Source organism: Phocoena sinus, chromosome 10, assembly GCF_008692025.1.
Source record: "Phocoena sinus isolate mPhoSin1 chromosome 10, mPhoSin1.pri, whole genome shotgun sequence".
In the NCBI taxonomy this organism is placed as follows: domain Eukaryota; kingdom Metazoa; phylum Chordata; class Mammalia; order Artiodactyla; family Phocoenidae; genus Phocoena; species Phocoena sinus.
In genome coordinates this window covers 56395894-56421330 of record NC_045772.1, presented here as the reverse complement: position 1 = coordinate 56421330, position 25437 = coordinate 56395894, and the positions used below count along the sequence as shown (strand labels likewise).

The window sequence follows — 25437 nt, the reverse complement described above, 5'->3', positions numbered from 1 at the left end:
TCTTACTAAAGGATTCTGTTTAAAAGCTCTGAAAGGCACATTTGCCACTAAAGACAAATATTTTAAAATGACATCCTGTCACTTGATTATAGTTGCTTCTCATGCATGTCGGTAAACTCTAGCTGACCTGAATATGTACATTTGGAAAATACTATCTTTATTAGCCTCAGCAATAAATTGCATTACACAAATCTACACTCAGAATTTTAAGAAAAATTAGACTTCAACATATAAAGAAATTGAATCATTTCCTTTTGCCCACAGATAAAAAGGTAAATGTAATTCTCTTTTTATGACTTTAGATCAGTCTAACCTTGCATTAATGTATTATTTGATTAAAAAATTAGATGTATTAAAGCCTACAGTAATAGTGATGTTAAAATCTTTCTCTTTACAACCTATGGACAACTCTCTTCTTTTTTGACATGGTAAAACACCTTTGACATTTTAAAAAATATTTATTTATTTATTTGGCTGTGTCAGATCTTAGTTGCGGTATGCAGGATCTTTCATTGTGGTGCACGGGCTCTTCATTATGGCGCGTGGGCTTCTCTCTAGTTGTGTCATGCGGGCTCTACAGCACACGGGCTCAGTAGTTGTGGCCTGCGGGCTTAGTTGCCCTGTGGCATGTGGGATCTTAGTTCCCCGACCAGGGATCGAACCCGCATCCCCTGCATTGGAAGGCGGATTCTTAACTACTGGATCACCAGGGAAGTCCCTCCTTTGACATTTTAAATGAGAATCTTCTTATATCTAAAGATTGTCATGGTGGAGTGAATGCCCTTTCCTTTGTGCAGAAATACTACATACAGGTGACCTTGAACAACATGGGTTTGAACAGCAGGGGTCCACTGTACTACAGGATCCATGGATCCATGTTTGGTTGAATCCTGAGGACAGATGGCTATAAATGATACATAGATTTTTAGCTATGCAGAGAGTGGGCCCTCCTAAACCCCACATTGTTCAAGGGTCAGCCATATGTCATTTGGCCATAGAATTCAGGCTGGGCCCACAGTAGATGTATTAGGGAAAAGATGGTTTTGATGTTACTGTGTAACAAATAACAATAGCATTTTATGTTATTCTAACTTCAGTTCCCTTCCTCTGGGCCTTAAAGGCTTTGGTGCTTCTAGTCAGCCATTAAATATACCTATAAGGGATTTATCTTAAGTCATTATCAGCCAAAACTTATTGGTATCTGAAATCAGACAGGTCTAGCTTTTAAACCTGACTCAGCACACATGAGCCGTGTGATCATGGATAAATAAACCCCCTTATGCCTCAGTCTCTCTGTCTTTAAAATGGGAAAATAATACCTCTTTCCTTTGGGAGTTGTTGTCATGTTTAATGTAAAAAATGAATATATGGTACTTTACAGAGAGTACCCAGCATTTTGTCACTTTTAAATAAATATTAGCATATAATAATAATCACAACATCATTATATAACATCTTAAAGTTCTAAACCTTACTCGATTTTAGCAAAACCCTTTTTTGTTATTGACGGAATTGGAACTCAAGACTAAGTATTTACCGAGTAGTACACGTAGGTAAGTAGTTGAGGCAGATTTAGATCTTTTTTTTTTTTTTTTTTTGCGGTAGGCGGGCCTCTCTCACTGTTGTGGCCTCTCCCGTTGCGGAGCGCAGGCTCAGCAGCCATGGCTCACGGGCCCAGCCGCTCCGCGGCATGTGGGATCTTCCCAGACCGGGGCACGAACCTGCGTCCCCTGCATCGGCAGGCGGACTCTCAACCACTGTGCCACCAGGGAAGCCCAGATTTAGATCTTTTGATTTCAAATCTCCTGTTCCTTTTACCATATGCCAGACAGGAAATAGATGACCACAATCTCCTAAGGAGAACTGGCATTAACATCTGAAAGCAAAATTCCCGGTGACAGAATGGGGGCACAGGCAGGGAGGATGGCTTAAGGTAAAGAAATTTGAACTTGGAAACTCAATTCCTGGGTTTTAATTTGGGTTCTTCCACTTACAAGCTGCTGCCCATAGTTTTATTATTTAAATGTTGGATCTAATTACACTCATTCTACATACCTCACAAGTATGGCTGAGGTAGAATCAGAGAGCACACTGCCCTGTCACTCTCCAAAGCACGTTCTTGGTTCCTTCCTGTCAGTTTTTAGAAACCCTATTACAAATATTTAATACAACTATTTGTATTAATTTGTATTAGAGGTGTGCAGTAAGTATTTGTACTCAGAACTCAGTGTTCCAGAATCTTAATACTTAACCAATTTGCAATACTGTCTCAATTTACATGAACTGGTAAATGCAGAAGAATTCCTACTTCTATAGATCCTAAAATAATGCAGAATAATGCCCAGGCTAAAGGGGAAAGAGAGGTATCAACAGTTTGTATAAATCAATTGTATTTACTTTTTAAACAAACATTTGTTTCTGTTGCCAAATAGTACCTTGGCGAGCTATAAGAAGTAATCATTTCTCAAAGGCGATACTCAACACTGTCAAGGTGTCCCTAGAAACAGTAGAAACTTTTGACTCATATAAACAATCTGCTTTAATCCCTGAAATGAGAATGTTTCAAGCAAAACAAAAGTTACTTATTTTTTAGTTAATACGCATGTACCTCTGTAGTCATGAAATGTGGAATGTGAGGGATAAAGGGCATGAAATCGATGGCATGAATTGATTACTCTTTTTTATTATTTGCATAGCTTTGAAAGAAATATCTCTGGGAGACCTAAGATTATTTATAAATGACAACTTTTTTAGTCTGTTCACTCTATTCCACTCTGAAAGAAAGTATTCACATTTTAAATGCACTCTTGCCCACAAGGAAGATATTTATTCTCTATATGTGTATATAAATATGAAGAGAGGTTAATTTGTTTGTGGAATTAAGTGATTGTAACTAAGAACGAATGAATTCCGTCCCGGTTTCAACCTATTCTATGATTATTGCAACAGAAGTAGAAGTTCTTGGTTTTATTTTTGTGTTTTAAAAAGAAAGGAATATGAACCTGTCATGCCTCTCAGGTGTCCAGTTATGAGAACCTTTTTGTTTACGTGCCATCCTATTGATAATACATAATTATTAAAAATTACTACGTGCTGTTGCATTTTTAGTTCTGCCATTTTCACTTGAATGTACATTTTGAGGAGTAATTTCTTTTGTGAGTGGCATAATGTGTTTGTGTTTTTCTTCCTTTTGTTTTGTTTTTTTTAGGTTTAGGTCTAGCCTTCAACCTGCAACCCGCCTTAACAATCCTTGGCAAGTACTTCTATAAGAAACGGCCTATGGCAAGTGGCCTCGCAATGGCAGGAAGTCCTGTTTTCCTAAGTACACTGGCTCCTTTCAATCAGTACCTCTTTAATACTTATGGCTGGAAAGGAAGCTTCTTGATTTTGGGAGGTTTACTGTTGAACTCCTGTGTGGCTGGGTCCCTTATGAGACCTGTTGGACCCAAACTAACTACGAAGTCTAAATATAAGGTTGATGCAAGAGTGACTGATTCAGGCACAAAGAAAAGACATAGGAAGAAATCAATATGTGCAAAAATTGATAAGTATTTAGATTTCTCCCTTTTTAAGCATAGGGGATTTCTGATATACTTATCTGGAAATGTCATTATGTTTCTGGGGTTCTTTGCCCCCATTATATTCTTGGCTCCATATGCTAAAGACAAAGGAATTGATGAATATTCTGCAGCTTTCTTGCTGTCGGTTATGGCTTTTGTTGATATGTTTGCCAGACCTACTGTAGGATTCATTGCAAACTCCAAATTAATCCGACCCCGAATCCAGTACTTCTTCAGTTTTGCGATTTTGTTCAATGGAGTGTGTCATCTCTTATGCCCGTTGGCTGAGGACTACACAAGCCTGGTGGTGTATGCTGTATTTTTTGGCCTTGGATTTGGGAGCGTTAGCAGTATCCTCTTTGAAAGTCTCATGGACCTTGTTGGCGCTCAAAGATTTTCCAGTGCTGTGGGTCTCGTCACAGTTGTGGAGTGTTGCCCCGTCCTTCTTGGTCCTCCTCTTGCTGGTAAGAATATTTCTCATCAAGGAAAGCAAAAAGCATAAAATTAATATCCATTAACCAAGACTTTCTTTGTAGTGTAAAATGTGGTTTGTAATAATAAATACTAATTGCCTAAAAGACGGTGGTGTGTTAATTTTAGCCTTTACTATGTGTTTTTAAATTTCCTAATTAGTCTATTTTAGACAAAAATTTCATTCAGAGCCTGGAGTTATGAACTTAAGAATTTAAATTAGACTGATAATTAGCATAATTTTCAGGTTTTTACCTATATCAACTTGTTTTGTGTTTTTAAAAAATGTATCATAAAAACAAAATTCCACTTTATCATTGATAAACAGATTTCTCTTCTTTTTTATTAAAATGAGTCAAAAATTTGAAGTAATGCTCTCAAAAAGTCAAGATCTGTTTTCTTTTTTTTTTTTTTTTTTTTTTTTTTTGCGGTATGCAGGTGTCTCACTGTTGTAGCCTCTCCCGTTGCGGAGCGCAGGCTCAGCGGCCATGGCTCACGGGCCCAGCCGCTCCGGGCATGTGGGATATTCCCAGACCGGGGCACGAACCCGTGTCCCCTGCATCGGCAGGCGGACTCTCAACCACTGCGCCACCAGGGAAGCCCCTGTTTTCTTATTGGTTATATTAATATGGAATTTGTTACATGCTTAAGGAAGGAATACTTTTATAATATCACTAATTGGAATATATGAATAGGAATGCAAGAATGAAGGGAAGTTCATTCAAGGTCATTTTCTTGATCAGATACTTACATTCCATATTTATAACAATTACCTTTAGATTTTAAGATCTAAAATACTGTCAGTGATGCCTATAAAAAATCTCTATGCTAAATTATCTAGTAAGGATACTGAGTAAAGACATATGTATAAGTTCATTTTTGAAGTTAAGACTTTGTTTAGTCTTAGACTTAAATGTTATAAATATTAAATACTTTTTGTTGTCCAGTCTTTTTCAGTAATCACTGTATAGCATTGCTTTAGTTAATGCTAAATGTAGGTATTTACTTAGACCTCTTGGCCTGCCCCCTAATGGTCACAATAATTGCTGGGCTAAACATAAATTTTTTTCGTGTATTTAAAATCAGTGTTCAGGGCTTCCCTGGTGGCGCAGTGGTTGGGAGTCTGCCTGCCGATGCAGGGGACATGGGTTCATGCCCCAGTCCGGGAAGATCCCACATGCCGCGGAGCGGCTAGGCCTGTGAGCCATGGCCGCTGAGCCTGCACGTCCGGAGCCTGTGCTCCGCAACGGGAGAGGCCACAACAGTGATAGGCCCGTGTACTGCAAAAAAAAAAAAAAATCAGTGTTTAAAGTCTTCCTACATGACATCAAGGAATCATTTTGAAAGTGGGAAAATTCATGCTTAAATTGTTAATCTTAAGGCACCATTAACATTTACCTTTTGCTTTTTCATTTGGTCAGGAATGAGTGGTATAGTTGTTGACTTTTTCTGTCTACCAGGACTATCCTCTGGTATCTAGTACAGATGCTTTGGATGGTATATCTCTCATTGTAGATATGCCAGGGCACCAAAACAATTTTCAAAGTGAATGAAGCCAGTAGGTCTTATTCATTTTGGCCAATATATGCCTATCTTTTCATACAGAATTAGTTTTACCAAATGGGTTTTAGAAGCCTATTCATTACCAATAAAATTCTTAGTATCAACAGAGAAAAATTTATTTCACCAGCCATGGTGGGATGAAAAAATACCAAGTCAGGTCAATAGGCATAGTGGATGGGTGCTATGGAAATGAATGAATCTGATTTGGCCATTTCTACCTGGGCTGAGACCTATTTTAATAATATTTACATCAATTTCAGTATCCTTGAGGGCTTATTTTGTTAATATTGCCAAACTATTGCACCAGTGGGATCAGTGGCAGTAATTGATTTGGGGCTCATTGTTGAAGCTCTCAGGCTATAGCCATAACAGAGTAGCCTTTTTTTAATCCTGTTTCTGCCTTCTGTTATCCTGATATTCCTTGACTTTTAGACTGGCTTTTCCTCTATAGCGTTCAGTCACTGCTAGCATGGCATCTGGCGTATAGTAGGCACTCAATAAATACTTTCGAATGAATCGCTGTTGTTGCAGTTACTTCTTACACAGTTGCTGCTGCTGCTACTAGTCTTGTTAGTACAACAGTGAAAGGCAGGGAGAGCATGATTTTTATTTTTTTCAACTCAAACTTCCACTGCTACCTTCAAAAAGAGCTGAAACTTTAGTTCTGGAAATCATATCTGCTTTCTTGATGATGCTAAAAATTCCCAAAACATTTAGAAACTATGTTGATTTGGCAATACAAAGTGATGATATAATTCTGATGGGGCAAAAGACCTAATGTTTTTGTATTTAGATATGTAATAATCATTGTATGAATAGGAATATTTGACTAAAGTTAGAATGGAAAATTAAATTACACAATTTTTGTTCTGTTTTTTATGTATATATCGTACTTACTCAAATTAACTCAAATAAGTCCATTCTAACATTTACCTAATTAAAGCAGAAAACTTTGTTGAAGTAAATAATTTCACAAGTAGCTAAATTTAATAACAAGCCACTAACTGGATACTTGTCAGAGTGATGGAAATTCTTTTTTTTTTGAATTTTATTTATTTTTTTATACAGCAGGTTCTTATTAGTCATCAATTTTATACACATCAGTGTATACATGTCAAACCCAATCGCCCAATTCATCACACCACCATCCCCACCCCACCAGGGCTTTCCCCACTTGCTATCCAAACGTTTGTTCTCTACACATCTGTGTCTCAACTTCTGCCCTGCAAACCGGTTCATCTGTACCATTTTTCTAGGATCCACATACATGCATTAATATACGATATTTGTTTTTCTCTGACTTACTTCACTCTGTATGACAGTCTCTAGATCCATCCACATCTCAACAAATGACCCAATTTCGTTCCTTTTTATGGCTGAGTAATATTCCATTGTATATATGTACCACTTATTCTTTATCCATTCGTCTGTCGATGGGCATTTAGGTTGCTTCCATGACCTGGCTATTGTAAATAGTGCTGCAATGAACATTGCGGTGCATGTGTCTTTTTGAATTATGGTTTTCTCTGGCTATATGCCCAGTAGTGGGATTACTGGATCATATGGTAATTCTATTTTTAGTGTTTTAAGGAACCTCCATATTGTTCTCCACGGTGGCTGTATCAATTTACATTCCCACCAAGAGTGCAAGAGGGCTCCCTTTTCTCCACACCCGCTCCAGCATTTGTTGTTTGTAGATTTTCTGATGATGCCCATTCTAACTGGTGTGAGGTGATACCTCATTGTAGTTTTGATTTGCATTTCTCTAATAATTAGTGATGCTGAGCAGCTTTTCATGTGCTTCTTGGCCATCTGTATGTCTTCTTTGGAGAAATGTCTATTTAGGTCTTCTGCCCATTTTTGGACTGCGTTGTTTATTTTTTTAATATTGAGCTGAATGAGCTGTTTATATATTTTGGAGATTAATCCTTCGTCCATTGATTCGTTTGCGAATATTTTCTCCCATTCTGAGGGATGTCTTTTCGTCTTGTTTATGGTTTCCTTTGCTGTGCGAAAGCTTTGAAGTTTCATTAGGTCCCATTTGTTTATTTTTGTTTTTATTTCCATTAGTCTAGGAGGGAGATCAAAAAAGATCTTGCTGTGATTTATGTCAAAGGGTGTTCTTCCTATGTTTTCCTCTAAGAGTTTTATAGTGTCCGGTCTTACATTTAGGTCTCTAATCCATTTTGAGTTTATTTTTGTTTATGGTGTTAGGGAGTGTTATAATTTCATTCTTTTAAGTGTAGCTGTCCAGTTTTCCCAGCACCACTTATTGAAGAGACTGTCTTTTCTCCATTGTATATCCTTGCCTCCTTTGTCATAGATTAGTTGACCATAGGTGCATGGGTTTATCTCTGGGCTTTCTATCTTGTTCCATTGATCTATGTTTCTGTTTTAGTGCCAGTACCATGTTGTCTTGATTACTGTGGCTTTGTAGTATAGTCTGAAGTCAGAAAGTCTGATTCCTCAAGCCCCGTTTTTTTCCCTCAAGACTGCTTTGGCTATTCAGGGTATTTTGTGTCTCCATACAAATTTTAAGATTTTTTGTTCTACTTCCCTAAAAAATGCCATTGGTAATTTGGTAAGAATTGCATTGAATCTGTAGATTGCTTTGGGTAGTATAGTCATTTTCACAATATTGATTCTTCCAATCCAAGAACATGGTATATCTCTCCATCTGTTGGTATCATCTTTAATTTCTTTCATCAGTGTTTTATAGTTTTCTGCATACAGATCTTTTGTCTCCCTAGGTAGGTTTATTCCTAGATATTTTATTCTTTTTGTTGCAGTGGTAAATGGGAGTGTTTCCTTAATTTCTCTTTCAGATTTTTCATCTTTAGTGTATAGGAATGCAAGAGATTTCTGTGCATTAATTTTGTATCCTGCAACTTTACCAAATTCACTGATTAGCTCTAGCAGTTTTCTGGTGACATCTTTAGGATTATCTATGTACAGTATCATGTCATTTGCAAATAGTGACACTTTTACTTTTCTTCCAATTTGGAATACTTTTATTTCTATTTCTTCTCTGATTACCATGGGTAGGACTCCAAAACTATGTTGAATAATAGTGGCAAGAGTGGACATCCTTGTCCTATTCCTAATCTCAGAGGAAATGCTTTCAGTTTTTCACCATTGAGAATGATGTTTGCGGTGGGTTTGTCATATATGGCCTTTATTATGTTGAGGTAGGTTCCCTCTATGCCCACTTTCTGGAGAGTTTTTATCATAAATAGGTGTTGAATTTTGTCATAAGCTTTTTCTGCATCTCTTGAGATGATCATATGGTTTTTATTCTTCCATTTGTTAATATGGTGTATCACATTGATTGATTTGAATATACTGAAGAATCCTTGCATCCCTGGGATAAATCCCACTTGATCATGGTGTATGATCCTTTTAATGTGTTGTTCGATTCTGTTTGCTAGTATTTTGTTGAGGATTTTTGCATCTATATTCATCAGTGATATTGGTCTGCAATTTTCTGTTTTTGTAGTATCTCTGTCTGGTTTTGGTATCAGGGTGATGGTGGCCTCATAGAATGCGTTTGGGAGTGTTTCTTCCTCTGCAATTTTTGGGAAGAGTTTGAGGAGGATGGGCGTTAGCTCTTCTCTAAATGTTTGATAGAATTCACCTGGGAAGCCAGAATGATGGAAATTCTGACTAAACAAATAGGTGTATTTCAGAATCACCTGGAATATGCATATGATAAATAATATGGATTTGTGTATACTAAATTTTGCCAGTATTAATTATTGTTAAGAATTAGATGCCTGCATAAGCAAGAGGCAAAACTAAGTATAAACAGTATAAACTGAAGCATGTTTAAAAGTCAGTAAGCTTTGCAATTATATGGCATCAGGCTTGGTTTTCAATGTTCTCAATATCAAATGGAACAAAAACTTTCTTCCTGATTAGTTTGGCCTTAATAATTTAGATTCAGACAAAGTGGAAGACTGTGATTAGCCTAAAACGTGACATGACACTTAACCAAGAAGTTTGGTGAAGCCATTTTACAGAGTAGTTAAGAATACAAGATGCAGACACACTGGTTAGAGCCCAGATCCTGCCACTCACTCACTGGCTGCCTAACCATGGTCAAATTACTGCGTAGTGATCTTGTAAGGATTAAATGCAAAATTACAAATAAAGCATTTAGCCTAGTGCTAGGCATAGACAAAGCATTTAGTAAATATTACCCCCACTAGGAACCTTATAAAAGCCTCTGAATTTGTCCTAAAGAATGTAATTTTTCCTCTTTATCGAAAAGATAGTAAATGTGGAAAGGTTGAAGCAATCTCAATATGTATGCTATAAATCTATTCATATACGTTTACATTTGTAAATACGTATATGTATTTCTACACATGTAGGTTTAAAAATGTATCTCACACATTTATGTATCTATGGATATATACACAAACACATATATACCTAGCTTATCTTGGTTGTACACTTTTATTGAGGGTAGTAATTTTCAATAAACTTAACATACTAGTAATATAATGCAGAATGTGCCTGTAAATGCCTTTACTATGCATATGTGGAAGTCATAATCTAGAATATTTTTTTCTTTATTAGACTCTCATTTAGTATTAACTTAAATAAGCAATAGGTATGCAGTGTGGAGAAGAATTTATTTGCAAATGTTAACATTTTATGGCTGATTTATTATGCTGTCTTAAAAGACATTCTTTGTCTCTTAGGTAAATTGGTGGATGAAACTGGACAATATAAATACATGTATGTGGCCTGTGGAGCTATTGTAGTCCTAGCCAGTGTGTGGCTGCTCATTGGCAATGCTATCAACTACAGACTGCTCGCAAAGGAAAAGTTGAAAGAGACAACGAAGAAAATACATACACCTGAGTCCCAAGAATCTGAATCCTTGAAGGCATCTAAAAGTCATGATGTTAGTGTCAAAAGTCAAAAGTCAAAAGGATCAGGGGTTAATCCCTCAGAAAGAGAAACTAATATTTAACAAGAATCACATCTCTGATTTCAGTGTTTATGACCTTCTTAGGAGTATTTCTTTTTCAACATATTAGAAGGTTTTTAGTTGAAATGAGGAGTCATAAGTAAGTATGGAAAAGAGATTTTCCTTAATGGCAAAATTTTTAAAAGTTTGTTTTTTTAAATTTATTTGGGCAGTTAAATTTTGAGATTATGCATATAAAGAATTCATGCAATGGACTTATGTCCATACATGACTCTGGCTGCGGTGGTTAAAATGATGTTAAAGTCTTCCAGTGACTTCCATCTTGGTTATAGAGATCTGAATCCCAAACCACTGGATTAAGTAGTTAGAAGGAGTATGTTTAATCCTGTAAGACTATCCTCTCCACATTTCATTTTTTATTTGATATTAAAGGGTGAAATGGAATTGAAGGAAATGAATTTTTCCCAAACATACACACACTGACACTCACACACTACTTTACAGTGTGGATTTTAAAGATAAGAACATGGGTGAAAATGAGGGTGGCCTTAATTTGAAAATACAACTAACTGCTGCAAAAAAAAAGCATATGCATATATGAAATAAATTTGAAAAAACTGCATTTTAAACTATTATTTCTGAGCATGTCTGATTTGAGTCATGCATGCACGTGATTTCTTTGAGGAGGACCACAAGTACCTGGTGCTAGTGAATAGAACCCTCAAATAATTTTCAGAATTTACTAATACGTAAATCAAATTAAAAGCCTAAATGACTCCTAGCAATGAGCTGTCTATTGATTTTAAAAGGATTTTAGTTAGTAATCCAGAAAGTTAATAACCAGGGACTTCTTTTAACCAAACTCAAATCAGACTCGCTGTTATACTGAGACATCAAAGTGGAATCAACCGGAATCCTGGTTGACAGGCTTACACATAGGCAAAATTTTAATTTTTCCCAACATATAGTGGTGATCAGAGGGTTACTGTTATCAGTAATCCATCTGAGTAAAGCTAAGAGTGGGAGGTGCTTACAGTGAGCCCTCCAAGCTCTCTCATTTCCCTCTCCTCCATGACAAGCAAAAGCAAAAAACAGAAATCCAAACAGGCTTTTTACTCAGCCACTGAAAATATCTCATATTATAGGAAAGGTAGCACTTGAAAATTCCACCCTCTACCGATAAGCTTTCCTGCTGCCTGCGAGCATAACTAAACCAGGAGACTTAAAAACGGCTTCTAGAACTGGAGGTTGTGTATGATTTGATATATACTTGGAAAGTGTAGATTTAGTTTATAACTTGAGAGAAAGAGGCCTGCAACATGCCAACCCAGGTTAATTTAGCAGTTTCTCATTTTCATAACTATATGAAAACATTTGGGACTGAATCACTGTTGAATACAGAGGCATATGATAGACCTGTGCATTCAGAACTATAAATACCATTTTGAGTAAGTACTTTTAAACAAGAAAGAATTTATACATTAGGTATAAAGTTATAAATATTCATCTTTATAAATCTGAAGTTTAAATTAAGGTCATGATTAATAAAAAGAATTTAGTTCTTGATTATCAAAGTAATGTCATTCATAAGATGTCAAAAGGAATTTGCCGTTCTTCTTACTATTATTATTGCAACAGAGGCAGGTGCTATTCTTATTTCCTTTAGGATTGCACTTGGATTCCAAGCATTTGTGATAGTTAACGCTAGGGATTTGATTTGTAAACTTTAGGCACTGTTTAAGCATGTGGCTCATGTTTAGCAAGCTATATAAAATTCCATACTTCAATTAACATTCACTTTTTTACATAAAGGTATTTGTATTTTTAAAATATTAACTAAAACAATATGTGCCAATACCATAGGTAAATAAATCAGGGAAAATGTGACAATATATATTTGTTCTTAATTTAGTTTCACCCAATCTTGAGTCTTGAATGAGCTATTTTCATATTATTAGTGTTTGTATTCAACTGTGACTTGTCATAAAAAGCGTGACATCATAAATTGTTCAGTAGCTTTCCAATCTTAAATGTTTCCCAAAAAGTGCCTTGAATTCTCTGAAGATACACGTTTAAATTAATATAGATAATAGACCTCTGGGACAAGTAATGATCATGGAGTTTTAAGGCTAAGGCATAGTCCTTTTTAATCACCTGCTGGTGGGTGCATTCCAGTGGCTTTCTCCATGGAAGGAGGTTTATTTACTTGCTGATGAGTTTCTTGTCAAGTCAAAACCAATTTGTATTTGTTCTATTGCTCTCTGATCATCTTTAACTTTTCATTCCTAACACTGATTATATTAAATTGTTAAAAAAAGAAAGGGAAGTGAAATTGCACATTCAAAGCACATGACATGATGTATACAGTCATGCCTGACAGTAGCACTGCACAAAGTTACAAATATGTATGCCTCTTAATTCCTATACATAAATGTTGAAAGTTAAATCACAACACACTTGAAACAGTGATATAAACTCACACACAGTTTTCAGAATTGTTTCAGGGTAAAATAAATGTTTCAAGTTGTTTACTGTCCCAAATCCCTTGAACTTGTTAGAATATTTGTTGCTTGAACAGAATCTTTCAGAGATTGAGAAGAAAATATCAACCTAGAACATTTATTATTATAAAGTTGCCTAAACGAAGGAGAAAATATAGTTGGCTTTCTCCATCAATTAATGATTCGTCAGAAAGTATTTCTTCCCCAAGGGAATGACAGGTTTTAGATGATCAAGACACCGTGAAGCAAAGTCAGAAACCATTAAAATACCTTTCAGTCCATTTTTCTGTTATGGAATTGTGCAGAAGGAAGGTTATCATAAATCTGGGTACCAAAATAATTCATGATCACTGGCTAGTTTAAGTATTTTTCCATTTGTGATAACAAGACTCCTCGTATTTTTCACCATTTAATCTTAAATGTTCCTTCACTAATTTATGAATGCAATATGGGATATAGACATGTCCTGACACATGCCCGTCCTCTTTCTTGATCCTTTTTGGAGCCAACCAGCACACATTTAAGAGGCAGTTGGGTCAGGTTCTGGTGTCCTTCACATTGGAAGACAGGATGTTTTCTCAGTGTAAATTGACATGGCTCATAAATTTCACTTCTTTAGTACCAAGTTCTAAGCACCTTATCTCATGGGTCTCCCCTGGACACTAGGAAATAAGTAAAATAATTTGGTTTGATATATTTGAATGTACACTTTAAAAATCTAGGTATTTTTTACTCATCCGTCTCTGGCTGTACATGGCAGAAAAAAAGACCATAAGACATATGCTGAAAATGTAAGTTTTTATATTGATGTTATAAAATGTAGAGATATACTTAATCAGTTAGTTGAAACTTATTTTCCATCCAAAAATACCTTTTAAAAAAACCCTCTTATATGTACAATGTTGCAGGCTTTTAATAAAACAAAATAATCATGATTGTTAGGCTCAAATTAATAGGGAAAAAGGATGTGAAGTGGGAAGGGAATGGATATTTATGTTTCCTGCATTTTGCCTATTTGATATTCAAATAGAATCATAGGTAGAGGCTATTGGCCTGATATAATAGATGAGTGAAACAAAACAAAAAACAGATATACGAAGAAGTTCACAAATTACCCAAAGTTAAAAGGTAGTATGTGACAGAACCAGAAGAAAAACTCAGGTTTACTTAAAAGCAGAAAGGGCCCCTAGGGTGTTCACTGCCATGCCACCTCCCCCTAGAAGCTGTAGATACAATGGTAGATAAAATATAGATACAGAAAAATTAAACACTATGTGGTAAACCAATTAGATTCAACTGCAATCTGTATTATGATTTATTTAGTGTTTATTAGAGACTGCATTTGCTATAACCTGAATATATAATTTCAATTTGCCTGCTTTTCTAACCAATGCAAATTATCCCAAATAATGGTAATGATTATATAATAGCTGTAATTGCTTCACTGTGACTTTTTCATAAAAATAATGAAATATTTATATGACTCAGGCATAATATATTTTCCCTGAGGTTGGGTTTAGAGGAAAAATGCTATTTTCTTTATGGATAAGTAATTCCCATATTAGTTGCTACTTATTATGACTCAAAAATAAAAAGTACTTACTATGAAACATTATGTTCAGAATTATAGTGACTCTCACTTATAGGATTATCCCAAGCTACCAAAAATTTGTAAAAATCTTATGAGATACAAAAGATTTGGTTCATCTACACAGTATATATTTATTTGCATCACTTAATGCAACTGCCACTACACTGTAACTAATTTTTCAAGTTTCCTGAACACCTGGATTGTTATTCTCCTTTCCGTCCCTTTGTTCTACAGAGAGAACAAATGCCATTGCTTTTGTCTTCTTCTTCTAGACTTTTGGCATCCTTAGAATATTGTTCTCTTTAGCTCTGTTTCAGATGGTGCACTTCTAATGTCATACATCTTTCACAAAGTCACTCATGCTGCATCTGGTCCTATATATTGGGTTTGCAGCAATGACCATGTTCCTGGAGTCATCAGTGTATACTTTTGGCTAAGACCACTCATCTTCACCAGTAAGGGAACTCATGTGACTGTAGGCTTGCGGTTTCCTGGATAAGGAGGGTGCTTATATTCTAGAAGAGTTTTTGTTATTATGAATCTTCCTTATGCATGATAAATAGATAATTGAATATGACTTTTAAGAATCTAGAAAAATCGATCTTCCTGTCCTTGACATTTACTATTCTGGATGTTTGTAACTCTCTTAAAGTGCCTGAAATCTTGAGAAACAAATCTTACCATCACAGCATAGCATCATTATATGTCATCCTGGAGGCTCTTTCAATGCAGTTACATCACAGATACATCATAACAACTAGATTCTTGCCATGACAATTCACAATACCAAAGAGCATCAAAATCATTGAGATAAAAATTGAAATTACAATCTTTACTCATCCTACTTTATTTTTTAGGTTTTGATTTATACATATTTATATGCACGATCTCACATTTGAGAAATGCACTTAAAACCTGAAAAGCCCAATTATTAGTAATTAATTATAATGCTATTATAATGCTATTATAATGTATAATCAAAATCACAAACTATCTTTATTGATAGTTTTTAAAAAATGAATAATTTGCTGAGTTCACATTCTTTTTTGTAGTTCTGATTTTCTCTTCTTTGTTATCAAATTGTACACTTTAGGTTTTAATGCTTCACGAGGTCCTATGATCTGGTCTATCTTAGTCTTCTGCTTTGCCTTCACTTTAGTTCACTTATGTTCAGTTCATGAAAGAATTATTATAGCGATGAGAATCATAACTTTAGGTCTCTACTTTAAGAGGAAAAGGAATATTGAAAAAAAGAATTTTTTACTTTAGTGGGACATATGAAAACTTTTAGACCAAATTATTTATCCCATCCCAACCCCATGCTATGTACCTTCCTCCCCTCCTTTTTTTTCCTATGCTTATTTTTTTTAATAATTTTTAAAAATTATTTTTCTTTCATCATTTTTCATAATGTCTAGGCCAACTTTTTAGCATTTTTTATCTAATTATGGACATTTTTAGTGCAGCATTTTTGTTTCTTTGGTGGGTTTAGTTATATCTCCACTACTTGCATAATCTCCATGTTTTTCAGTCTTCATGTGTATAGTTAATAAGGTAATATTCAGGAGTATTTCAGTAGGCTATGATTCTGTGACCATAAATTCATTACCATATCAGCAAATATTTTTCTTCACATGGTAAAAAAAACCTTTTTTTGTTTCAAATTCAAATATGGCTAAATAAGCTAGAGAGCTCTGTATGAAAACATTGGCATTCAACATTCTATTAAGACATAAGTCAGTAAAAAGTTCTGTTCAGATGAACAAAAGAATGGGATTCTTATTGAGTATGAATTTCAGGGTGAAAATTTCAAACATATTCTGTTTTATTCTGATTTTTTAGTTGTTTTACATTTATATGCATCTTACGAAAACGTTTTTAAGTTAGACTCAGTTTATATAACTTGTTCATTTGAGTACAAGTTTCTGATATATTATTTAATGGACTTTATTTTTCTGCCACATGCTTTCTATTTCTAACTAAAGCATGAATATTTCTGGATTTAGAGAGAAAGGACATGTAAACTGTGTATTTTCTAAGCATTATATGTAATTGTGTTTTGATTTGTATTGCATTTTGGCTTTGATATATTAAAGTTAGGTTTGTTAGATACCTGCATTTTGACAGAATAAGACTAGAGTAGGTACGGTCTTTGCCTAAACGTATACATGTCCTCTGAATAAATGCAGACTTGGAAAGAGAACCAGGTCTTTTAACTTCTAACCCACTTTTTTTCTCCATTAGCCATTCTATTTGTAATAGTGAACTCTATAGGCTAAATACATATTTCTTGGAAACACATATTCTAATCTTACTTGATAAATCCTTTATTTCCAAAATGAATACATTTCTCCTAATTGAATCATCCTTTGCAAAATGATGTTTATAAATGTAATTTGAAGAATATTTGCTGATTCCCACAGCAGATAATTCTAAGTGAACTGGACGTAATAACTACTGGGATGAATGATTTTGCACAATATCTGTTGTTATAGCAATATGTAAGTCATTAAAATAATACTCAGCAGTAACTTGTTTATAGAATCCATGTGTCCATATTCCATTAATTCCTTTTATTTTGCTTATGTTCATATTTTGTTTTAGAAGCATCATTCAGTCACTTCTTTTCTAAAAGTATAACGCCAGAGCACAGAGTGTGCAATACAAGTTTGCTAAATTATTAATTTGTGAGAAATTTTCGCTATTGTATAACCTTGAGGAGAAGGGAAGACCCCAACCATATTTTTTGATCTAAGAATCTGAGGATGAGTTAATAGAATAATATCTATCTCAAAAGTTCTTGCTTTTTAAATGGTCATTTCACCTAAATACTGAAATCTACAACAGGTGTCTGGCAACAGTAAGACTACAGGTTCTTTTATTTTAGAGATACCATCTACTTGCAGCCCCATCTTATCTAGATCTTATTTCTAGATTTTTCCCTTTTGCTTTCGTTCAAAAAAAAACACTCCTAAATAAAATCCCTGGTGAAGGGAAAGAGTGGTTGCTAATAGGAATTCACTCTGTAAAAGTGTAAAAACAGGAATCTGTACTCAGTATTTGTTTGCTTAGTTCATCAAGGATATTTACACTAAGAACATACTTTAATAAAAGTTTTGATAAACTGATGTGTCACAGTAAACTTTTTCATAAAAAGGGCCTTAAACACACTTACAGTCAGTGACATGTCTGGATGTGTTTGGTTAGATTCAGCTAAACTGACATCCAGATGCTAAATGTGCATTGTCATTGTGATGGGGGGGTGGAGTCTGTAGCTACAGTGAGTACATCAACTTAATAACATAAGATTCTTTCTTCGTAATGATGGTAAGAATGGCATTGCACGTTACTTAGATATTAGGCATAGAAATCCCTCTTTTGAAGATGGAAGAGCAGGACCTTTTCAAATATTTGCTAAACTTTTACATTCGATTTGAAGCTTTTTATTTAAAAGCACGTTTCTCCAAATATTTTAAACCAGCATGTTGATTAACATTTCCTAGAATGAATAATTCCCCATTTTTAAGGAATTTTGGAAAACATTTCATTTACTACTTATATTTCTTCAACACATGTTTTTTCTTATACCATTCAAATATTAAAAGTAACATTATTGGGATAAAAGTTATACACAATGACATGTTTCTAATAAGACAGACATAAAGCATTCCTTGGCAATAGCTGAACTTAGATAACTTTTGCAAGAAATCTTTAGGGATTGGATTTAGGGGTTAATCTATAGAATTATTTTTTAAATATAAATTATATTTTAGGTTGTATTTTTATGGTTTTTAAGTGAAAAAAATTTAAATGTAGTCGATTTGTTTGTTCTGTAGGCATCTTCAAGACCACTGAACAAATGGTCACACTGTCACGTGGCCTATCAACTACAATTACTATGTTAGCGAATTAAAGAGAAACGTAGCTTTGCTTGACACCAAAGGTGATCCAATCAGTTGTTTTTACATGACCTAAATCATCACTGTACATATTTCATTTTCTTAAAAAAATCAAAAAGGTATAAAATATAAATGCCTGTCAAAGTTTAAATATAGAACCCTCTTCTTTTTGCCTTCTTACAGATGAATGTAAAGTGACTGTGATTTGATCTCGGAATATATATTTATGTCTGTACTTTTTGTACATGTAGTAGTTCTGAACTGGGCAAATAAAATATGTGGGACCAAATTAACCAAAAATGAAAGAACTGCTATTTTCATACAAATATGTATTTTGTTTTTAATATAAATATAGTGTACATTTATTTAAATCAGGAATATATTATATTGTTGATCATTTTAAAAGTTTATTTAGTTCAGTATGTTCCGACTTCATTTTTAAGCAAGCTTGTTTGACTACTGAACCATTTACTGCCGAACTTTCATTTATACTATGATGTTATACGGACAAAATGTTTTAGAAAAATCTCTATTGTGGTTTTTAAGTTTCACTATATAACTAACTTGGAACCAAATGTTGAATTACTCTTTGGGAGTACATATTTTGCCTGTGGTTTTGAATATATTTTCAAATTTATCTATTTCTTACTAGACTGTGAGCTCCTTGTGGACAAGGATATTATCTTAGTTATAATAACTTTAATGCCTAGCAAAGTGCTAGGCACAAAATAAATCCTTAATTGAAATGGATTGATGGACCTAGATTATTAAATGAATACTACAGTATTCTATGATGGAGACTGAATATATATTAGAAAATTTCTCTGGCTAATTTTCAAAGGCTCAGTGTATATCAAGGGAATTCCCTAGCTAATTTTTAAAAATGGGGAAAACAAACATGTAACATTTGCTTTATCTTAAAATTGATACTCTGTTTTGAAGGTTTATTTTTATTTTGTCAGTAAACATTCTATGCACATGCTGAAATATGCAACAGCTAAACTTCATGGTACATATTAACTAGTTTTATTTTCTTTAGAAAATCAGAAATGCTCAACTTAGGCTTCCTGGAAATAAATGTTGACAATCATTTTATTAACCAAAGGTGCTACTTGTTTTCCAATACTTACCTTGATCATAAGTGCTCCTGTCTGCTGAGCTTTATTTCTTCCTTTCTGGGGGGAGTTGCAGGGAGAGGAGTGCAAAAAAAATTACATCTTTTTTGTCTGAATTATGCAATTTAGCACTGTATGTGTTCCTTTGTACTCTATTATTATTGTATTTTAATTATTATTTCTTACTGCTCACTAATTTTTATTTCAGGCCTAGGCTGTTTCTTAGAAAGTATATGCATGTATATTTATATAATATGTAAGAAAAAAACCTGTATTTCTTATTAACTTAAAATTAAAATGACGAATAAATGTTTATGTTAAACTTTGAAATGAAATCTGCATTGCTTTTTTTTTTTGAATGTACATAACCGATTAATGTCAATGGAAGTCAGACACAGCCAAAATGCAAGCCATTCCTAAGGGCTGAAATGAATGTCTATTGTTTTCACGTGTATACAGTTTACTAGATTTACACAGAGGGGACACGTTCGGTTCAAGAAGAGAACATTACCTGCACCACAGAAGTTTCCCCTCAAATCCCTTCCCGGCCTGCTCTCCCTCCTTTAACTTTTTAATAGACTTTAGTTTTTAGAGAAGTTTTAAATTCACAGCAAAATGGAATAGAGCTACAGAGATTTCTCATATATGCCCTGTCCCACACATGCATAGCCTTCCTCATTATGAGTGTCCCCTTTCAGAGTGGTACATTTGTTACAACTGATGAGCCTACATGGATGTGTCATTATCACCCAAAGCCCATAGTTTACATCAGGGCTCAGTCTCGGTGTTGCACACTCTATGGGTTTGGGCAAATTTATAATGACATGTATCTACCTTTATAATATCATACAGAGTAGTTTCACTGTACTAGAACTCCTCTTTGCTCTGCCTCCCTCCCTGGAAAATGCAGACAGGGTAACATTTGCATAACAACCAAAAGGCGGTGAAGGAATAAGACATGCAGATTTCCGAATGTAGAACATCGCAAGGGAAGGAAACTGTAAGGTGTGAAAGGTCTGAGCCAGGATCATGTCTGGCAAGTTCAAGAAAGGGCAAGATGTTCAGCCTCACTGGAACAGAGAAAATGAAGGGGAGACACAGTAGATGAGATCAGAGAAGGGATTAGGGATTGATTTTAGAGACATACTGGTCAAAGGATTTTGACTTGTACACCGAGGGATAGTAGCATTTTTTAATACTCATTTTTCATCAAGATAGAAGATGAAAATAAGAAAAATAATGCAACTGTAGAAGAAACCTACAACCAAATCAATAGTGTTCTACCATCTCCCTCTACTATACTGCCGCACTCCACCTGTGGTCTCTGTTCTAGTTTACATAGGTCTTTACCAGTCTATTTTTAGTATCTAATCCCCGAGTCCATTTTCTCCAATATGTCTAATCCTCCAGTCCATTTCCCCTTATATTTATTCACATTCTAGCCAGATTTCTATCAAATCGCTGTCACTTTCCAAACTTCTTAATAAACCCTTTTATAATTACTAAAATATAGTCACATGCATCTCTTATTTTCATAAATCTGCCAATTTTTTTTTTGCCTCGTGCTATTCCACAAGCCTATGTTTTTTCTCATTCCTTGACCTCATGAATTCCTACTTATAAAGGTCCAGTAAATGTTTTTCAGTTACTGACGTTTACTATAAGAATATTTACTAGACTTCTATTAAGATGCAAGCTTGAACAAACATCCATACATATGCATCTAATTCCACCCGTTCTAAATTCTAAATAAAGCTGTCAATACACTAAGAAAAATAATCTACACCTGTACTTGAAATAGGGAAAAATTATGTAAACATGCCAGAAATTAAAATTTCTTCTAGATGAAGGGTAGAATGGCTATGTGCAAAATGCATAGGAACATTCCTGATGTTTGCTCCCTATCAAATATCCCTTACTCCTTTAAACAAACTCCTACCTTACTCATTCCTTAGAGTAGATATCAAGTTCACACTTTTCCATAGACTTTCATCTCTTGGCTAATAATCATTCTGGTTTTAGCCCTTTGTTAAGTCACTATTTCCAGACTCTGACTTTTTTTTTTAATCAGCCTTGAGATACATGACCAAAAAAAAAAGCCTATATTTAAGGTGTACGATGTGATGTTTTGATATACATCATGAAATGATTACTACAATCAAGCTAATTAATATATGCATTGGCTCACATATTTTGTGGTGAGAATACTTAAGATTAACTCGTAGCAAATTTCAAGTATACAATATGGTATTTTTACCGACACTCACCATGCTGCACATTAGACCCCCAGAACTTATTCAGCCCTCAAAACTGAACCCATGCACCCTTTTAACAGTATCTCCCCATTTTTTCCATCCCCCAGGCCCTGGCAACTATCATTCTATTCTCTGTTTCTATGAGTTTGAGTTTTTTAGATTTCACACATAAGTTAGATCATGCAGTATTTGTCTTTCTCTTTCTGCCTTATTTCACTCAGGATAATGTCCTCCAGTTTCATTCATGTTGTCACAATGGCAGGATTTCCTTCTTTCTTGTGGCTGAATAATGTAATAATGTTCCATTGTATGTATACCACATATTCTTTATCCATTCATCTGTCCATGGACACTTACGTTGCTTCCATGTGTTGGCTTTTGTGAATACGCTGCAATGAACATGTTTATACAGATACCTCTTTGAGATACTGATTTCATTTCCTTTGGATATATACGTAAAAGTGGGATTGGTGGATCAGGTGGTAGTTCTATTTGTAATTTTTTGAGAAATCTCCATGCTGTTTTCCATAATGGCTATACCAATTTACATGCCCACCTACAAAATACAAAGCTTCTTTTTTTTCCACATCCTTAATCAGCACTTGTTAACTTTTGTCTTTTTGACAACAGCCATCCTAACAGATATGAGGTGATATGTCATTGTGATTTTGATTTGCATTTCCATGATGATTAATTATGGCGAGCACCTTTTTACATACTTGTTGACCATTTGTTTGTCTTCTTTTGAAATATGTCTATTCAGGTTCTTGGCTCATTTTTTAATTGGGTTAATTTTTTTTGTTGTTGCTATTGGTTTGCTATTGGGTTAATCTGATATGAACACCTTATCAGACATATGGTTTGCAAACATTTTCTCCCATTCTGTAGTTAGTATTTTTATACTGTTGAATGTTTCCTTTGCTGTGCAGAAGCTTCTTCATTTAATACAATCCCTTTTATCTATTTTTGCTTTTGTTGCCTTTGCTTTTGGTGTCATACCCAAAAAAATCATTGCTCATACCAAGGGCAAGAAGATTTTTCCTTATGTTTTCTTCTAGGAATTTTACGGTTTGGCATCTTAAATGCAAGTCTAATCTATTCCGAGTTGATTTTTATATATGGTTTAAGATGTGTGTCCAGTGTCATTCTTCTGCATGTTAATATCCAGTTTTCCCAACACCATTTATTGAAGAAACTATTTTTTCCACATTGTATGTTCTTTGCAACTTTGTCAAAGATCAGTTGACCATAAATACATGGATTTATTTCTGAGCTCTCTAGTCCAGTCAGTTTAAAACATAGAGCATCTCTTTCTAGTGGTTCCCTCATAAGCCCTGGGATTCTCTTTTATCGCATGAATCTGGGTCATATGCTCATCTTTCAACCATTCCCTGTATCTAAAGCAATTTGTTTGTCCAGGCTAAATCTCAGTGCAGTCTTGCCTCTTCTCAACCTTTTTGTCTGGGTGTGAGTGTAGTACATTTTTTCAGAGGGAATCTGAAATGCTGTACTGAAAAGGAGAAGATGCTGGGTAGGCAAAACCAATAATGGCTACTGTATATTAAAAACAATTGATGACTTCTAGTTGCTATGTTTGTATTGATTATATTTTTTCATTTCTAATTTGCTTTCATTGCGATAACTGATGCCTCATGAGGTTCGAATTAAGAACATTATCATCATTATTATTATTGTATCAACCTTCTTGACTTCTGTATGAAAGGCACACTACTAAAATGAAGTTTGCTCACTACCTGAAGTTGAAACTCACGTAACTATTTCCTATTTTAAGGAATAATTGATTATAAAGCATAACTATATTCGCTATCACAAAGTTAAACTTTCACACTGTATTTCACTCTTCAAGCTTAATTACCAACAAGAATATCTACTTCAAGAAATTTTCCGTATTTTTTTCTTTATAAATATGGTTTATACAACTTTCATTTTAAAATTAAGAAGTCAATTTAAAGCTTGAATTTGTTAAGTTTTTTTTTTTTTTTTTTTTTTTCCGGTGTGTGGGCCTCTGACTGTTGAGGCCCCTCCGGACGCGCAGGCTCAGCGGCCATGGCTCACGGGCCCAGCCTTTCCGCGGCATGTGGGATCTTCCCGGACTGGGCCACGAACCGGTGTCACCTGCATCGGCAGGCGGACTCTCAACCACTGCGCCACCAGGGAAGCCCAAGTTTTATATAATATTGAGTTGACCAAAAAGTTCATTTGGTTTTAAGTAAAAATAAAAGACACATTTTTCATTTTCACCAAGAATTTTATTGAACAATGTATTCACTAACTGAATGAACTTTTTGGCCAACCCAATATTAAAACCTGATGTTCTAGCAAGTAAAAATTAAATTGAAAACATAATGATCTGATACAAATCATTTGAATACTCTTTTCAAAAATATATATAACGAAATTGTATATATACATAAGGAAAATAGTGGAATCATACATATTTCTCTAAAGTGCTACTCTGTCACAGAATTTTTCATACAACACATTAGGTAACAGGTACTTTAACATAAATAGTATGCGGAGAAAGAAGTTGTGTAGCGATATCACTAACTAGAGCAAAGTGGGGTAGAAAGATGCAGCTATCTTCAGGCTTATATCTGTTAAAAAATAGCCTGTGGAATATAAAAATAAAGTTAGACTTATAGAAACGGAGACTAGAAAAATGGATGCCAGGTGTAAGTGTTGGGGGAAATAAGGAGAGATTGCTAAAAGGATACAAACTCTCAGCTGTAAGACGAATAAGGTCTGAGGATCTAATGTAAAACATGGCGACTGTAGTTGTTAACACTGTGTTGTGCAATCGAAATTTGCTAAGAGTAAAACATGTTCTCACACACACACACGAAGATCAATACATGCAGTAATGGATGTGTTAACTAGATGGGGGCAGTCCTTTCACAACGTGTACCTGTATCAAATTGCCATGATGTACACGTTAAATATTTTATCATTTTATATGACGATTATACCCAATAAAGCTGAATTTTTAAAAAAAGAAACAGATGAAATATGATGTATGCTTTTGTCCCCAGGAAAACTTTCCCAGTCACTTTTAGACTGAGTTTTGCAGAGACCAAGGTGTCTTTGCAGACAGTAGAGGAGTCACTTCTGGGGCAAAGGAAGTCCAAGAAGGTACTTACAAGACCAGGATGCTCTTTACCTGCTTCCATCCATGCAACTATTTTTTGTTGGAGGAGGATGCATCTACTATTGTATTTGAAAAAGATTCCACTGCTTTAAATAAAAGTTTGAAGACCAAAAATAATAACAATAACCTGAAATTCCTAACAATTGTATTAACCATTTCAGTTGAAAGTGATTGAGGCCCAACTTGATCCAGTTTAATTAAAAAGAAAATTTATTGACATGACAGCATACACAGCTGAAGGAAGACCTGTAGGTATGAGGATATCTCTGACATATTGAAACCTGACACTCTCAGCATAACTTGTCTCTCATCTCTTCTTTTTTCTGTGTGTATCTTCATTCTGTCTGTGTTAGACAGGAGTGTGCTTAGGTGTTCTA

The 25437-nt window shown here is 34.7% G+C and overlaps 1 protein-coding gene across 11 annotated transcripts in view; it reads left to right on the top strand.

Annotated features, from left to right (window-relative positions):
* SLC16A7 (solute carrier family 16 member 7) overlaps positions 1 to 19969 on the top strand; it is a 174581-nt gene extending 154612 nt beyond the window's left edge. For all 11 annotated transcript variants that reach the window (XM_032644559.1, XM_032644552.1, XM_032644561.1 and 8 more), the window contains 2 exons: positions 3209 to 4024; positions 10301 to 19969. In XM_032644559.1, the coding sequence (XP_032500450.1) occupies positions 3209 to 4024; positions 10301 to 10575 (1091 nt within the window). In that variant the 3' untranslated portion in view covers positions 10576 to 19969. The remainder of the gene's footprint in view (positions 1 to 3208; positions 4025 to 10300) is intronic.
* Positions 19970 to 25437: the final 5468 nt, after the last annotated feature.